Raw genomic sequence first — 19056 nt, 5'->3', positions numbered from 1 at the left:
TACTAACAACCCTTTCCATGCATTTGGTCAAAAGGGGCATGAGGGCCACAGGTCAAAAGTAATTTGGTGATTTGGCCCCTGACTTCTTAGGCACTGGTACAATGGTCGACACCTTCCAGGAGTTTGGCAATGTTCAGGTGCTCAGCAGGAGTTGAAACAGTCGTGTGAAAACTCCCTTGAGTTGGTCGGCGCAGACCTTCAGTACTTTGCCCCGTAGTCCTCCTGGGCCCGGTGCTTTGTGTGGCTTAATATTTGACCAGCAAGAGGCCCCATCGTTCTTTGTTATCTGGACAGGAGAGGATTTGGGGATGCTCTCACATATTTGTTAACTTTCGTCTTTAATGCTTGTCTTGGATTGCCTGTACAGAACCTCTGCTCCACTTTATCCTTGAAGTCCTCTTTTGGTTTCCACATTTTTGACCTGAATTCGTTTTTTTTTTCTCCTTTACAGCATCAGTATCCCCTTTCAGGAATGCACACTTCCTTTCATTGAGGCACATTTTCAAGTCCTTAGACACCCAGGGCTTGTTGTTGGAAAATACTCTGACAGTTTTTGTGTTAATGACAGTATCCTCACAGAACTAGATGTATGATGTAATTCTGTATGTCAACTCATGGGGATCCCTGCACGAGTCAAAGAACACAATCCTTGAGCTCCTCTCTACTCTCCTCTGTCCCTACCTTTTTCGCATTTCACCTGCTGCCTGTATCTCGGAAGGAGATGGATAACGTTATTGTCTGATTTCCCGATGGGTACTGTGCACACTGCCTTGTATGCGTCCTCTACGTTGCCGTAACACTGGTCCAGGATGAGAGTTGAGCGAGTTGGTCAGGTGACATACTGTTGCAGGGTGGGCAGATGTGCGGAAAGGGAGAGTGTATTAAAATCCCCAAGCACAAATACTGTCTGGTCAGTTGATCGTGAAAGCGCAGCATTGAAACAGTGTGTAATCCTGTCAGCAGCTTCCTTATTGTTAGGTCCAGGCACATAGACCAGAATAATGGTAATTTGTCCAAACTCGCGTGGTAGATAGAATGGCCTGGATGATACAACGAGAATCTCATAGTCTCTGGTAAACACTTGTTCAATCACATTACTCTGCATGGCCCAAGTATTATCTACAAAGATGCATAGCCCCTCGCCTATTGATTTATGTGACGTTGTTTTGTCTCCATCTGCTCTAATAACAGTGTATCCATCAATGTTCACATCAACATTGTCCTGCTTGAGCCACATTTCTGTAAAGCAGATTCAATTACTTCTCCTAAAGTCCTCTTCAAATGTAGCCCTTGCCGCTAACTCTTCCAGTTTGTTATTTAATGACCCCACATTTGACAGGGTGATCACCGGGAGTCTGTTCCTGACACCACCTCTTAAGCCTCGCTTCTTCTTAGTTTCCCTTTTTGACTTTGTAGAACAACCATCAGGCAGGGCAATGCTATTTTTAAGAGCGTGGGCTTTATCTCGGAAAGGGAGAAGAAACTCACGGGAGTAGGTGATGGTGGTTGATTTACTCTCTGAATCCATACAACCCCTGGTAGTGATTGTAAAGTTTTCCGCATATTACAGCGATTAGGATTAAGGTCGTTACACATGGTACGTACAATCCACTTTCAAACTTGCGACGTACATGGATTTATACAAAACAAAATTGAACGATATAACTAGAAACAAACAAAAAATTTATTCAGGTGAGCTCAGGGTCTGGCAACAGTACCGCACCCCCAGCCCTTTCATCACCTTGATTACTCTCCCTTTATTTAGCCCTCTGTCATCAGGCAGTGATGGTTTGTGTTCATGTTCAGTACGCTTCTCCTGTTTTGTTTATCTGCCTTGTTTTATTATTAAACTCACCTTCTGCACCTGCTTCCCGATTCCCAGTGTATCCATTACAGATTTATAGCCTGAAATGGCTTCCTGGTAGCTAGTTAGGAGGTTGGGAGATTGGGAAAATATCTTGGCAAGCTAAAGCCAACTCCCCCCCCCCCCCCAAAAAAAATGTAACTGGACAAATCTGAGGGGGCATGTGCCCCCTGTGACCCCTATGGGCATGGCGCCTCTGCCTACACTCCATTAACCCATAGTGGCTAACACTTCACTCCTCAGCTCAAGATGATTTGTTGATTTTTATGCCACATTGAAACAGCTCAAGATGATTTTATGCCCCTTTGCCTAGTTCTAAATGCCAAAATCGGACAAGATAAAGCTTTATTTTGTCATGTTGGATAAAGTCACTAACAAAGCTCGTACAGCTGTTCCTTTTGAGTTCCCATTAGGGCAGGAAGTTAAGTCTCAAATGACTTAGTGCCATTTTAGCCATGCACAAACAAAGTCCTGCGGCCACATCTGAGACATCCAAGCACAATGGTAACCAACAACAGTAAGCAACAACAGTAACCAACAACAAATAACTGATTTTCTTTCTTCTTCTCCAGTTGTAAGGACCTGGGCCTATAGTGCATTCGGAAAGTATTCAGACCCCTTGACTTGTTCCACATTTTGTTACGTTACGGCCTTATTCTAAAATGGATTTAAAAAAATGTCCCCTCATCAATTTACAGACAATAGCCCATAATGACAAAGCAGAAACAGGTTTTTTGATATTTTGCAAATGTATTAAAAATACAAAACAGAAAATACATTATTTACATTTTAAGTATTCAGACCCTTTACTATGAGACTCGAAAAAATTGAGCTCAGGTGTGTCCTGTTTCCATTGATCACCCTTGAGAAGTTTCTACAACATGATTGGAGTCAACCTGTGGTAAATTCAATTGATTGGACATGATTTGGAAAGGCACACACCTGTCTATACAAGTTCCCACAGTTAACAGTGCATGTCAGAGCAAAAACCAAGTCATGTCGAAGGAATTGTCCGGAGAGCTCAGAGAAAGGATTGTGTCGAGGCACAGATCTGGGGAAGGGTACCAACAAATATCTGCAGCATTGAAGGTCCCCAAGAACACAGTGGCCTCCATCATTCTTAAATGGAAGAAGTTTGGAACCACCAAAACTCTTCCTAGAGCTGGTCACCCGGCCAAACTCAGCAATCGTGGGAGAAGGGACTTAGTCAGGGAGATGACCAATAACCCGATGGTCGCTGACAGAGATCTAGAGTTCTTCTATGGAGATGGGAGAACCTTCCAGAAGGACAACGACCTCTGCAGCACTCCACCAATTAGGCCTTTATGGTAGATTGGCCAGACTGAAGCCACTCCTCAGTAAAAGGCATATGACAGCCTGCTTGGAGTTGCCAAAAGGCACCTAAAGACTCTCAGACCATGAGAAACAAGATTCTCTGGTCTGATGAATCCAAGATTAAACTCTTTGGCCTGAATGCCAAGCGTCACGTCTGGAGGAAACCTGGCACCATCCCTACGGTGAAGCATGGTGGTGGCAGCATCATGCTGTGGGGATGTTTTTCAGTGGCAGGGACTGGGAGACTAGTCAGGATCGAGGGAGAGATGAACGGAGCAAAGTACAGAGAGATCCTTGATGAAAACCTGCTCCAGAGTGCAGTTGCCATACCAGGCGGTGATGCAACCGGTCAGTATGCCCTCACTGGTTCAGCTGTATAACTTTTTGAGGATCTGGGGACCCATGCCAAATCTTTTCAGTCTCCTGAGGGGGAAAAGGTGTTGTCATGACCTCTTCATGACTGTCTTGGTGTGTTTGGACCGTGATAGTTTGTTAGTGATGTGGAGACCAAGGACCCGCTCCACTACAGCTCCGTCGATGTGAATGGGGGCCTGTTCGGCCCTCCTTTCCTTGTAGTCCACGATCAGCTCCTTTGTCTTGCTCACATTGAGGGAAAGGTTGTTGTCCTGGCACCACACTGCCAGGTCTCTGACCTTTTCCCTATAGGCTGTCTCATCGTTGTCGGTGATCAAGCCTACCACTTTTGTGTCGTCAGCAAACTTAATGATGGTGTTGGAGTCGTGCTTGGCCCCGCAGTCGTGGGAGAACAGGGAAAACTGGAGGGGACTAAGCACGCACCCCTGAGGGGCCCCCGTGTTGAGGATCAGCGTGGCAGAAGTGTTGTTGCCTACCCTTACTGCCTGGGGTGGCCCGTCATGAAGTCTAGGATCCAGTTGCAGGGGATGGTGTTTAGTCTCAAGGTCCTTAGCGTAGTGATGAGCTTTGTGTGCACTATGGTGTTGAACACTGAGCTGTAGTCAATGAACAGCATTCTCACATCGGTGTTCCTTTTGTCCAGGTGGGAAAGGGCAGTGTGGAGTGCGATTGAGATTGCGTCATCTGTGGATCTGTTGGGGCGGTATGCAAATTGGAGTGGGTCTAGGATTTCCAGCATGATGGTGTTGATGTGAGCCATTACCAGCCTTACAAAGCACTTCATAGCTACTGATATGATTGCTACGGGGCTGTAGTCTTTTAGGCAGGTTACTCGCTTTCTTGGGCACAGGGACTATGGTGGTCTGCTTGAAACATGTAGGTATTACAGACTTGGTCAGGGAGAGGTTGAAGACACTTCCCAGTTGGTCCGCGCATGCTCTGAGTACACGTCCTGGTAATCTGTAATCTGTAGGATTCAATCTTAGTCCTGTATTGAAGCTTTGCCTGTTTGATGGTTTGTCTGAGGGCATAGCGGGATTTCTTGTAAGCGTCCGGATTAGTGTCCGACTCCTTGAACTGGCAGCTCTAGCCTTTAGCTCGGTGTGGGTGTTGCCTGTAATCCATGGATTCTGGTTGAGATATGTACGTACGGTCACTGTGGGACGATGTCATCGATGCTCTTATTGATGAAGCCGGTGACTGAGGTGGTATACTCCTGGAACATATTCCAGTCTGTGCTAGCGAAACAGTCCTGTTGCGTAGCACCTGTGTCATCTGACCACTTCCGTATTGAGCGAGTCACAGGTACTTCCTGTTTTAGTAGTTTTTTTCCCACTTGTAAGCAGGAATCGGGAGGATAGAATTATGGTCAGATTTGCTAAATGGAGGGCAAGGGAGAGCTATGTATGTGTCTCTGTGTGTGGAGTAAAGGTGGTCTAGAGTTTTTTTACTTTTGGGTGTGCATGTGGCATGCTGGTAGAAATGAGGTAAAACGGATTTAAGTTTGCCTGTATTAAAGTCCCCGGCCAATAGGAGCGCCACTTCTGGATGAGCATTTTCTTGTTTGCTTATGGCCTTATACAGCTTGTTGAGTGCGGTCTTAGTGCCAGCATTGGTTTGTGATGGTAAATAGACAGCTACGAAAAAAATATAAATGAAAACCCTCTTTGTAGATAGTGTGGTCTACAGCTTATCATGAGGTACTCTACTTCAGGCGAGCAATACCTCGAGACTTTCTTACTATTAGACTTCGTGCACCAGCTGTTATTGACAAAGAAACACACCCCACGCCTCGTCTTACCAGACGTAGCTGTTCTGTCCTGCCGATTAACGGAAAACCCAGCCAACGGTATATTATCCATGTCACCATTCAGCCGCAATTCGGTGAAACATAAGATATTACAGTTTTTAACCTCTCTGGGCTAGGTGGGACGAAATCGGAACAGCCAGTGTAATCCCGTGGCGCGATATTCAAATACCTTAGAAATGCTATTACTTCAATTTCTCAAACATATGACTATTTTACACCATTTTAAAGACAAGACTCTCGTTAATCTAACCACACTGTCCGATTTCAAAAAGGCTTTACAACGAAAGCAAAACCTTAGATTATGTCAGCAGAGTACCCAGCCAGAAATAATCAGACACCCATTTTTCAAGCTAGCATATAATGTCACATAAACCCAAACCACAGCTAAATGCAGCACTAACCTTTGATGATCTTCATCAGATGACAATCCTAGGACATTATGTTATACAATACATGCATGTTTTGTTCAATCAAGTTCATATTTATATCAAAAACCAGCTTTTTACATTAGCATGTGACGTTCAGAACTAGCATACCCCCCGCAAACTTCCGGTGAATTTACTAAATTACTCACGATAAACGTTCACAAAAAACATAACAATTATTTTAAGAATTATAGATACAGAACTCCTTAATGCACTTGCTATGTCCGATTTTAAAATAGCTTTTCGGTGAAAGCACATTTTGTAATATTCTGAGTAGATAGCCCGGCATCACAGGGCTAGCTATTTAGACACCCACCAAGTTTAGCCCTCACCAAAGTCAGATTTACTATAAGAAAAATGTTATTACCTTTGCTGTTCTTCGTCAGAATGCACTCCCAGGACTTCTACTTCAATAACAAATGTTGGTTTGGTTCAAAATAATCCATAGTTATGTTCAAATATCCTCTGTTTTGTTCGTGCGTTCAAGACACTATCCGAAAGGGTAAAGAAGGGTGACGCGCCCGACGCGTTTCGTGACAAAAAAATTCGAAATATTCCATTACCGTACTTCGAAGCATGTCAACCGCTGTTTAAAATAAATTTTTATGCAATTTTTCTCGTAAAAAAGCGATAATATTCCGACCGGGAAACCGTGTTTTAGTTCAAAGAAAGAGAAAATAAAAACATGGGGTCGCCTCGTGCACGCGCCTCAGTCTCATTGTCCTCTGATAGACCACTTACCAAAGGCGCTAATGTTTTTCAGCCAGGGGCTGCAAAGACATTCAGCTTTTTCCCGGGTTCTGAGAGCCTATGGGAGCCGTAGGAAGTGTCACGTTACAGCAAAGATCCTACGTTTTCAATAAAAAGAGTCAAGAAGCCCAAGGAATGTTCAGAGAGGGCACTTCCTGTACAGAATCTTCTCAGGTTTTTGCCTGCCATATGAGTTCGGTTATACTCACAGACACTATTCAAACAGTTTTAGAAACTTTAGGGTGTTTTCTATCCAAAGCCAATAATTATATGCATATTCTAGTTTCTGGGCAGTAGTAATAACCAGATTAAATCGGGTACGTTTTTTATCCGGCCATGTAAATACTGCCCCCTAGCCCTAACAGGTTAATGCCCCGTTGGTAGGATATTCTCGAACAAAGGTCATCCAGTTTATTTTCCAGTGATTTACATGTTGGCCAGCAGAACTGATGGTAGAGGCGGGTTACTACCATAGCACGGTTGGTTGGGAGCCCGTAAAACGGCAGCCATCCCCTCCAGCGCCATTCTCAACCATTGAGTGGCATGATGGCACAAACGGGTCTGGGATCAGGCTACAGATCATATAACAAGTGATATGTTTCTCTCTTCTCCAGTTGTAAGGACCTGAAGTATGACTATAGGTCATTGCCATCTACCTCAGTGGTGATCGCCTTCTACAACGAGGCGTGGTCCACGCTGCTACGCACTGTCCACAGTGTCCTGGAGACATCACCTAACTTACTGCTACGAGAGGTGGTGCTGGTGGACGACTATAGTGACAGAGGTACAATCATAGACATACATGGCCTGCATGTGCTGATCTAGGATCAGGTCCCCCCTGTCCATGCAATTTGTGTTAATTGTGATTTAAAAGCCAACATCCTAGATCATTCTCCTACTCTGAGACCCTGATGGACAGACTGGCTTGGCTAGAGTAGACATGATATGCCATTCTGCCTGCCAAAGCAAATGACAGACAATATATGATGAATTTGACATTCAATATGTTAAGGTCACAGGTGTAGTGCACAGTTTTTGCTCTGTACTGAAAGTGCTCTTTCTTGAAAACTTGACTTCTGACATGCAACGTTTTTTTGTGGACTAATGAACAAAATACAAAATAAAGTTTTTGAGTGAACTATCCCATTGAATACATTTCAGTAATTTTGAATGCCAGTTGGTAAACATGCAGCCTTGCTCATCGGTCACTATTTAACCCACTCATGATGTAGTATTGGCCCAATGAGTCACTAGAAATATTTTATAAGATTTCTGTCAAGTAGTTGGTTGTATTATTTGATTAATTATCAATTAACCACAAAGTTCAGGCACACCTATTAGCTGAACCACCCTGTGGTAACATAACACATTACACAATTCTTTTTGTTAGTCGAGGAAATGTACAATCTTGCTTTCCATCAATCATGAAATGTAAACAACAGCCCTTTTTGTTCCCCCGCAGCTCATTTGAAGGAGCCGTTGGAAAACTACATCTCCAGCTTGAAGAAGGTGCGTCTGATCCGGGCCAGGAAGAGGGAGGGCCTGGTGCGGGCCAGGCTCCTGGGGGCCTCCATTGCCACGGGTGACGTGCTGACCTTCCTGGACTGCCACTGTGAATGTCACGAGGGCTGGCTGGAGCCCCTGCTCCACAGGTGAGAAACCGTTATAACCTGTAACCCTGTTATACTGCAACCCCCGCTTCCGGCCGCCAACCATGTTATAACCCTGTTATACTGCAACCATGTTATAACCCTGTTATACTGCAACCCCCTGCTACCTGCCACCATTCCTGTTATAACCCTGTTATAACCCTGTTATACTGCAACCCCCTGCTACCTGTCGCCCAACCCTGTTATAACCCTGCTATACTGCAACCCTGTTATAACCCTGTTATAACCCTGTTATACTGCAACCCCCTGCTACCTGCCACCAACCCTGTTATAACCCTGTTATACTGCAACCCCCTGCTACCTGCCGCCAACCATGTTATAACCCTGTTATACTGCAACCCCCTGTCGCCCAACCCTGTTATAACCCTGTTATAACCCTGTTATACTGCAACCCCCTGCTACCTGCCACCAACCCTGTTATAACCCTGTTATAACCCTGTTATAACCCTGTTATACTGCAACCCCCTGCTACCTGTCGCCCAACCCTGTTATAACCCTGTTATACTGCAACCCTCTGCTACCTGTCGCCCAACCCTGTTATAACCCTGTAATAATCCTGTTATAACCCTGTTATACTGTAACCCCCTGCTACCTGCCGCCAACCATGTTATAACCCTGTTATACTGCAACCCCCTGCTACCTGCCGCCAACCCTGTTATAACCCTGTTATACTGCAACCCCCTGCTACCTGTCGCCCAACCCTGTTATAACCCTGTTATACTGCAACCCTCTGCTACCTGTCGCCCAACCCTGTTATAACCCTGTAATAATCCTGTTATAACCCTGTTATACTGCAACCCCCTGCTACCTGCCGCCCAACCCTGTTATAACCCTGTTATACTGCAACCCCCTGCTACCTGCTGCCCAACCCTGTTATAACCCTGTTATACTGCAACCCTCTGCTACCTGTCGCCCAACCCTGTTATAACCCTGTAATAATCCTGTTATAACCCTGTTATACTGTAACCCCCTGCTACCTGCCGCCAACCATGTTATAACCCTGTTATACTGCAACCCCCTGCTACCTGCCGCCAACCCTGTTATAACCCTGTTATACTGCAACCCCCTGCTACCTGCTGCCCAACCCTGTTATAACCCTGTTATACTGCAACCCTCTGCTACCTGTCGCCCAACCCTGTTATAACCCTGTAATAATCCTGTTATAACCCTGTTATACTGTAACCCCCTGCTACCTGCCGCCAACCATGTTATAACCCTGTTATACTGCAACCCCCTGCTACCTGCCGCCAACCCTGTTATAACCCTGTTATACTGCAACCCCCTGCTACCTGTCGCCCAACCCTGTTATAACCCTGTTATACTGCAACCCTCTGCTACCTGTCGCCCAACCCTGTTATAACCCTGTTATACTGCAACCCCCTGCTACCTGCCGCCAACCATGTTATAACCCTGTTATACTGCAACCCCCTGTCGCCCAACCCTGTTATAACCCTGTTATAACCCTGTTATAACCCTGTTATACTGCAACCCCCTGCTACCTGCCACCAACCCTGTTATAACCCTGTTATAACCCTGTTATACTGCAACCCCCTGCTACCTGTCGCCCAACCCTGTTATAACCCTGTTATACTGCAACCCTCTGCTACCTGTCGCCCAACCCTGTTATAACCCTGTAATAATCCTGTTATAACCCTGTTATACTGTAACCCCCTGCTACCTGCTGCCAACCATGTTATAACCCTGTTATACTGCAACCCCCTGCTACCTGTCGCCCAACCCTGTTATAACCCTGTTATAACCCTGTTATACTGCAACCCCCTGCTACCTGTCGCCCAACCCTGTTATAACCCTGTTATACTGCAACCCTCTGCTACCTGTCGCCCAACCCTGTTATAACCCTGTAATAATCCTGTTATAACCCTGTTATACTGTAACCCCCTGCTACCTGCCGCCAACCCTGTTATAACCCTGTTATACTGCAACCCCCTGCTACCTGTCGCCCAACCGTTATAACCCTGTTATACTGCAACCCTCTGCTACCTGTCGCCCAACCCTGTTATAACCCTGTAATAATCCTGTTATAACCCTGTTATACTGCAACCCCCTGCTACCTGCCGCCAACCCTGTTATAACCCTGTTATACTGCAACCCCCTGCTACCTGTCGCCCAACCCTGTTATAACCCTGTTATAACCCTGTTATACTGCAACCCCCTGCTACCTGTCGCCCAACCCTGTTATAACCCTGTTATACTGCAACCCCCTGCTACCTGTCGCCCAACCATGTTATAATCCTGTTATACTGCAACCCCCGTGCTTACTTCTGCATTCTTCTCCTTTTCCTCCCAGGATAAAGGAGAAGCCATCGGCTGTGGTCTGTCCCGTCATCGATGTCATCGACTGGAACACTTTTCAGTATCTAGGCAACTCTGGGGAACCCCATTTAGGAGGATTTGATTGGCGGCTGGTCTTCACCTGGCACCCAGTGCCAGAGTATGAGCAGAAACACAGACGCTCTGCCATCGACGTCATCAGGTCTGTGGTACCCTAAAATCCCCAGTGTATCGGAGAGGAAAATAGCTCATTTAGGATTGGACTATCAAGATGTACTTTAAAATGACATGCATATTATTAGAGATCAATAATTGTTATAAACACCATATACTGTATAATTTCTGATAATTATGGAACAAGTTTTCAAGATCTGCTCTAAGCTGTGTGTGTTTTGGTCCCAGGTCTCCTACTATGGCTGGTGGGCTGTTTGCTGTCAGTAAGAACTATTTCCATTACCTGGGGACGTACGACACAGGCATGGAGGTGTGGGGAGGAGAGAACCTAGAGTTCTCATTCAGGGTGAGTGTGTGTGAGAGAGAGTTTGTGAGCATAGTGTCTGAGCAACAGAGTGAGTGAGTGAGTGTGTGAGCTGTTTATCCATTGCTTCTTTCTGACATTGCTGTCATAAGTTAAAAACTCACTGGAATCCTGTAACGGATGGTCACCATATCGTTGTGAAATATGTGTGTTGATTCACTATACTCTGAGTTTTACAAAACATTAAGAACACCTTCCTAATATTGAGTTCCACAGGGAGGCTGGCCCATGTTGACTCCAATGCTTCCCACAGTTGTGTCAAGTTGGCTGGATGTCCTTTGAGTGGTGGACCATTCTGGATACACACAGGAAACTGTTGGGTGGAAAAAACATACACAATCCATATCTCAATTGTCTCAAGGCTTAAAAATCCTTCTTTAACCTGTCTCCTCCCCTTCATTCACACAGATTGAAGTGGATTTACAAGTGACATCAATAAGGGATGATAGCTTTCACCTGGATTCACCTAATCAAAATAATGTTAAAGAACTCGGGACCAAAAGTTCTCACAGTCAATAAAGTTGCACATTTTGAAGAATTTAAACCAGCACAGAGCTCATGTTTTCCTTGATCAGGTTACTTCCTGTGGGACAGAAAACAAGACCGCCGCAACAGAACTCCCTCCCGTTCATTGTGCTGCCTGATTGAATCATGGTGTGTGTTAACTCGAAATGACACAACGACAAGGTTCCAGTTTAACAAAGTTTACTATACTGTATGAACACACTACAAGGTAGCCATTACACTCACGGCTAGGTCCATCCACGAACTAACTTCCTGCGCAGCCGCACTCTTGACTGAGTGATAGCCCCGTAATAACAGAAATATAGGGATACTTAAAACATGAACTTAACAATCTCCCCCTTTTCTTTAAAGGCAAATTAAACATCAACAACATAATTAAATGTCCAAGTATTATTTAAGTTCCCCATTACAAATGGGTTGTGTGACAGTTTTTATTTGTATTACTCAAGCTGCCACTTTCCATTACTGAGAGCCTGTAGGAGGAGAGCCTGTAGGAGCACAAGACCGGATGCTCCCTTTTTAGTCAGTCAGCAAGCTGTTCCTTTGTGGTAGACCACAGAATCCGCTGGATTCTCTGTGCTTGAATAAGTTCCTTGATGCTGCTAATCTCAAGACGAAGTCTTTTCTCTGTGACAGACTTGGTTGACTTCAAAGCATCAACTAATGAGTAGTTGTCAGTGACACAAACTACAGGTAGAATGTGCCGTTTTGTCTCACCAGTGGTAAGCTCTGAGAACAGAGTTGCAAGAAAGATCGCATTGTCAATTCCATCCGCAAGAGCAAGTGTTTCTCCAGCAAGTGTGCTTCGGACAACCCTTCTGATCCTTTTTGACTGCCAACAGATAGGTGAGAATCTTCCTCCTTCACCCATTAACACGATTAGATGTCCACCTTGTGTGCCTCCATCTGTAAGGTTCCCTAGCGAAGCATCACTGAAGACAACTAGTTTCAAAGAGTAATCTTTTCCAACATGCTGAAACTTTAAAGTCACTTGTTGTGATTTCAGTTTACGAACAACTTTGTTTGCCTCATGAATGGTTTGTACAGTGGCGTGTTTTGTGTTAGATGCCAAGTTGCAACCATCAAACATTACATCAGGTCTACTCTGTCTAGCAACCCATAAAATTTGTCCTATCTTTGACCTCAATTGATCAGCTTCAATTCCACATAGAGGGGAATTCCTTTGTACGGCTCTTGAAGAATCCATGTGAATGGGTTGAAGATTCTTGATATAGCTCTCCTGTTGCATCAGTATTGTCCCATCAACTGTAATAAACTCTATGCCAACATAACAAAAATTATCATGCTCCTCACGGCCAACCTGGAAAACAGATTTGAGGTTTGGAATCACAGTTGTAGCAAAGGTCTGTGAGCCACCCCAGATGAAGTCATCAACATGACAGGCAAGTACTCCAGTCACACTGCAGTCTTGATCAAGCCAATAGAAGACTGCAGGATCCACTTGTGACAGTTTTCCACCTGTATTCAGCATTGTTGCCTTGACTTTGTTGTACCAGTAGAGTGATGCATCTGCCAGTCCATACACGCACTTCTTTAGTTTCCACAGTGTTCCTTCGCATTTAGCTTCAGGCGGAGGTCGGATGTGAATGTCCCTTGACAGCTCTGTTCCCTGCAAAAATGCAGATTTGATGTCTATGGAATTAAGTTTCCATTTTTTCTGGCAGATCCCGGACATCAGCAATCTGAGTGACTCTGAGGCGCATGTCGGTGAGTCTTTTGGGAGTTGTTTAGCAGCCAGCTCCTCAAAACCTCTAGCCACTAGACGTGCTTTAGGCACTATTCCAGTTAAGGACTCTTTAAGGGTACACACCCACCTTGTTGAGACACATTTTTGGCCAATGTCTGTAACTTCCTCAAACACTCAATTTTTCCTCCAATTACTGAGCTCATCTAGCTTAGCTGAGTCAAATGACACGTCCTTTGTTTCAAGTACATCATCATTTTGAATGTCATTCTGTTTTTCTCGATTTTCCATTGGTTCAATTCTGAGATGATCTACAAGTGACAGGTCAGCTGACCCTGTTGTACCAGAAAGTGTAACTGGTTCAGAGTACTGCAAGTTGTACCAGTTCTGGTGTTTTCCTTTGGCTTTTCCTGCTCGTCCAATCACGGTTGCTGTATGTGGAATACCACTTTCTCTGTCCATATATTTAACAGTTTGTCCAGTTTTCAGATTGGAACATCCATGTTGTCTTAACACATGTGGCTGTTGTTGAATGTTTTCCTCATTTGAACGCTCAACAGTATTATCTGTGGCATGTTTGAAGGTCTCTGCTCCATTTCCTGGGTCAGTTTCAGTGTCCATATCATTGGATATGACATCTGGTAGGTTTGTGTCTGTTACTGTCTCCTTTTCATTAGGATGATTCTCAGCAACAGCCCCTCTATCTTGTTGATCATTTACTTTCCGCAATCTTGAGTGATGCACCCTGACAATGATGCCTCCGTGCCTCACAAATATCACCACACCATCTTGGCCAATGACTACTCCCGGTCCCTTCCACTCTTGACAGTCAACTCGTTTGTAGTACTCTTTGTTTCCAGTTTCGTACTTCTCATCGGTGGGTCGTAGCTGTTTACGCAGAGCCCTGCGAATTCTTTCTGAGCACTCTGCTTCAGTGAACGCTTTTCTCGCTGCATGTAGTGCTGACAGGTGCTGTCCCACCCATGCACTCACACTGGTCCCTTCTAGTGCTGGTGGCTTGTCAACCAGTACAGAGGGAAGATTAGGGTTCTGGCCGAACACTAGTTGGTATGGGCTGTAACCATGAACATTGTGCATTGAGTTTTTTGCCATCAAAGCCCAATCTAGGGCTGTGTTCCAGTCACATCCATTGTCTTGCTTCACTTTCAGCATGATCTCTGTGAGTGTTTGATTGTGTCTCTCCAGAAGTCCATTGCTCCATGGACTGTATGCAGCAGTTGTCTTTACTTCCATGTTGAAGTTCTCTGCCATTTCTCTTATTTCATTATTATTGAATTCTCCTCCATTGTCACTGTACAATTTCTGGGGAGGGCCATGCACACTTACCCAGGAATGAATGAAGTGCCTGACGATGTCACTGGGTTTCTTTGTATTCACAATGCTTCCAGCGCTGAAGCGTGTGAAGTGGTCGATTATGTGAAGGTACCACACACTTGGTGCTAACTCATGTAGATCTACAGCCACTGTTTCATTGTACTTGGAAGCTAGTGGCAAACCAACAGCTGGTTTGGGCTTAGGTTTACTGTATTTTTGACATGTCTCACAATTGTTAACTATCTGCTGTAGAATGGAAATACTCTCATCATCATTATTCCCTGAACTGTTGAGTAACTTCTTAAGTCTGTCAACTGTAGCATGTCCAAACGGTTTGTGAAGCTTTAACAATACTTTGTGTTTTTCTTTTGTGTTCATGTTCTCTGTGACTGTCAGAATCTCCATGTGCTCTGTGTCCGTCCGAATCTCATTTTTGCATGGACTCTGTGTGATGTCTTTGTCTAACATGTTTACACAATAGTGGCCTGAGGTAGTAAGTTCAAGAGTCACTGGTTGTTTAAACATCACTGCCTTGTCATTTTTTATGTCTAGTACAGCCCCTGCCTTCTTGAGGGAAGCTTTGCTTAATTGTAAGGGGATATCTGCAGGGACCACCTCTGTTTCAATGTGACACTTAGTCTGACCAATTTTTGCTGGTATCTTAACTCTCTTGGTAGAATGGACAATTCTCCCATCTCCAAATTTGAAAGCTCTGTTGCTTGGTGTGTCAATCATATTTTGTACTTCTTTCATATTTAGTTCACTAACATAGCTATCAAGCCATTTTGCACCACACACTGTCCGTGTACATGCAGTATCAATCACAGCAGATCCTAAGGATTCAACTATAAAAATCTCAGTATCAGAAGCAGATTCATTTGAAAACAGTGTAATGTTACACTGCTCTATATCTGTGTTTACATTTTCCTCTGTTAGTTTAACTTGTTCATTTTTATGAGGACAGTCTTTAACCCAATGGTAAGTGCTTTGACAAACAGCACATTTTGATCTCCTTCCATATTTGTCCAGTGGATTTGTTCCGGGAAATGGCGCCCTCTTCAGGTTGTCTTGAACGTGACTTTTTGGCGCCTTTTCTCTGCTGCTCAGTGTAATATGCTCCGTCACTCGCTTGCATTCCATCTGTTAACGGCGCGACAGACGTCTTTTCACCAAAAATTCTTTTTAGTGCCGACTTCATTGATGCAAAAGTCAGTACAGTACAAGCAGTCAAAGCCAACTGTTTCTCCCTACCATCTAGACAGGCAGTATCTAGCAACTTGAAAGCTAACACTGCATCCGGGAGAACCATGTCGTACTTGCGCATCCTATTGTACCTTTGTTCGAAATCAATGATGTAGTCCGTCATTGCAACCGAAATATCTCTCGAAACACTGTCAAAGTTTGAATATGCCTCGTAGGCACGGTCTTTCTCTTCTTTAAGAAATACAGAATCCAGTGCTCTGATCAAAGTTCCCATACCATCATCATTGTTCAAATCCTCAACGGATATTTCCAGTGCTGTATCTCTCGCTCTTCCCTCGAGCGATAATACCACCGCAAGTGCTTGCTTTTTCGCGTCCAGATTAGTAACTCGTGTCCAGATTCCAAGTTCATTTTTCCAACTTTTGTACGACCTCTTCTCGTCGAAGCGAGGTGGCACATTGTAGTTATTAGCCATCCTCTGCTACCAATGTTAACTCGAAATGACACAACGACAAGGTTCCAGTTTTCAAAGTTTACTATACTGTATGAACACACTACAAGGTAGCCATTACACTCACGGCTAGGTCCATCCACGAACTAACTTCCTGCGCAGCCGCACTCTTGACTGAGTGATAGCCCCGTAATAACAGAAATATAGGGATACTTAAAACATGAACTTAACAGTGTGTAGCTAATAATGTTCTCGTGTTGCTCCTGCTGTTGTTGTTATTTAGATCTGGCAGTGCGGGGGCAGCCTGGAGATCCACCCCTGCTCCCACGTGGGCCACGTCTTCCCAAAGAAGGCCCCCTACTCGCGGAGCAAGGCCCTGGCCAACAGCGTGCGTGCTGCCGAGGTCTGGATGGACGAGTACAAGGAGTTGTACTACCACCGTAACCCCCACGCTCGCCTGGTAGGCCAGCCCTGAACAGGGACTACGAAAGCTAGCAAAATGTGTGACTGCGGAGTTTGAAAGTTTATGGTGCTGCGATTGTTGGTTAGGAGCTGTAGGGGAGGTGGTAATATTTTGTATGCATGCGCAGCTTTCAAAGTATTGATCAAATGCACTCATGCCTTTCCCTGACTGTAGACTAGAGGCCTATCAGAAGGATTGATTAATCACATCTTTTCACCTCTGAGGACACACACCACTCCCCGCATGCTACTCTGTAAATGCTCTCCTGATTGAGTGACACTTGTGATGCATAAGGACATAAGGGACACCCGAGGTGACACTCCGTACGGTGTGAGATTACCATCGAGAGGCACAGCTCAGTGAGTCAGAAACGCTCCGTCCCGGGAAAACCCAAGTGCCAGGTTGCCAACAGGTTCAAATAAAATAACATGTTTTCTAATACCTCAGCTGGGCGTGATTGAGCTGTCACAATGAAACCAACAAAATAGTTGCAAAAGTGCAAAGGCCGCCCATCAGGCACTTCAAGGAGGCTAAAGCAAACGCTAAAAGTGTTTGAACCGAGGCCTGCCAAGGTACCAGGCTGCCAGTGTGTGTCATTAAAGGGAACGGCCCTCTGGACTGAACACAGATCAGATGGCACTCATCTCTCAGAGAGGAGGTGGACGTGCCAACTGCCAAGTAGGGAGTGCCAGGCAGAACACTATCCGCTCCACAAACACCCATTCTCGCTCGCTCGCTCTCTCTAGCTCTCTCTAGCTCTCTCTAGCTCTCTAGCTCTCTCTCTAGCTCTCTCTCTCTCTAGCTCTCTCTCTCTCTAGCTCTCTCTCTCTCTAGCTCTCTCTCTCTCTCTAGCTCTCTCTCTAGCTCTCTCTCTCTCTCTCTCTCTCTCTCTCTCTCTCTAGCTCTCTCTCTAGCTCTCTCTCTCTCTAGCTCTCTCTCTAGCTCTCTCTCTAGCTCTCTCTAGCTCTCTCTCTAGCTCTCTCTCTCTCTAGCTCTCCAGCTCTCTCGCTCTCTAGCTCTCGCTCTCTAGCTCTCGCTCTCTAGCTCTCGCTCTCTCTCTAGCTCTCTCTCTCTCTAGCTCTCTCTCTCTAGCTCTCTCTCTAGCTCTCTCTCTAGCTCTCTCTCTCTAGCTCTCTCTCTCTCTCTCTCTCTCTAGCTCTCTCTCTCTCTCTCTCTCTCTCTCTCTCTCTAGCTCTCTCTCTCTAGCTCTCTCTCTCTCTCTCTCTCTCTCTAGCTCTCTCTCTCTCTAGCTCTCTCTCTCTCTCTAGCTCTCTCTCTCTAGCTCTCTCTCTCTCTAGCTCTCTCTAGCTCTCTCTCTCTCTCTCTCTCTAGCCTCTCTCTCTCTCTAGCTCTCTCTCTCTATATATAGATCATATATGCGAATAATATGTATACGAGATATAATATGCGATTGCGATATTCTGCGGAACTAATATGTGCGACGTATGTGTATGTGATAATGGATAATAACATGGAGACAAATATAATATAAGCAATAACAACAATATATTGCGAAATGCGAACCTATGCGAATATTGAAGAATAATATGTGCGAATATGCGAAGCGAATATATATATATGCGTAATGTACGTGGGAGCATATCAATATGCGGGTGTGTGAATACCCATAGGTGAATAATATGAAGACCAATAGAGAATCCGAAATATGTAGGAACATAGAATATATGCGGATAATATCGACCCATATATTGCGATGTTTATATACGAAATAAAATTAATACCGCCTCCTCTCTGTCTATATTCAATCTCTGAATTCGAAAAATAAGCCGAGATCCGCACTGATCCTTGTCCTCGATCCCTCTTACAATAATCTCGCTAATCGCCCCGGCCTATCTCGGCCCTCCTCTCACTAAACTCGCCTCTAGTTCTCTGCTCTCATCTCTCTCTCTAGCTCTCTCTCTAGCTCTCTCTCTCTCTCTAGCTCTCTCTCTAGCTCTCTCTCTCTCTCTAGCTCTCTCTCTCTCTCTAGCTCTCTCTCTCTAGCTCTCTCTCTCTCTAGCGCTCTAGCTCTGTCTCTAGCTCTGTCTCCAATATTCTTTTCTCCCTCTCTGCTCTGTTTGCTGGAGGTTTACTAACAGAAGTGAAATGTATTAGAACATTTCCTGCCTGTTATTCAGATGAAGAGGAATATGTCATTCTGCCCTTTTCAGTAGTACACAATATGAGAGACAATCGCTCTCAAGAATCTAGTGACTCGTGTTGCTAAAGCTTCTGTCAAGCAATGTGATGATGTTTTCTAATGGTTGGACTAATATCTCTCAGTAGGTACTTGTTGTTTCCTGTTCAACTTTTAA

At 44.9% G+C, this 19056-nt stretch overlaps 1 protein-coding gene across 2 annotated transcripts in view; it reads left to right on the top strand.

Annotated features, from left to right (window-relative positions):
• The window catches only part of LOC106570446 (polypeptide N-acetylgalactosaminyltransferase 12), a 32941-nt gene that overhangs the window by 4868 nt on the left and 9017 nt on the right, over nucleotides 1-19056 (top strand). For both annotated transcript variants that reach the window (XM_045694884.1, XM_045694885.1), the window contains exons 2-6: nucleotides 7174-7343; nucleotides 8022-8211; nucleotides 10538-10723; nucleotides 10924-11041; nucleotides 16562-16738. In XM_045694884.1, the coding sequence (XP_045550840.1) occupies nucleotides 7174-7343; nucleotides 8022-8211; nucleotides 10538-10723; nucleotides 10924-11041; nucleotides 16562-16738 (841 nt within the window). The remainder of the gene's footprint in view (nucleotides 1-7173; nucleotides 7344-8021; nucleotides 8212-10537; nucleotides 10724-10923; nucleotides 11042-16561; nucleotides 16739-19056) is intronic.

The sequence above is a fragment of the Salmo salar genome, chromosome ssa14 (genome assembly GCF_905237065.1).
Source record: "Salmo salar chromosome ssa14, Ssal_v3.1, whole genome shotgun sequence".
Taxonomy (NCBI): domain Eukaryota; kingdom Metazoa; phylum Chordata; class Actinopteri; order Salmoniformes; family Salmonidae; genus Salmo; species Salmo salar.
This window is presented reverse-complemented; position numbering and strand designations above follow the sequence as displayed.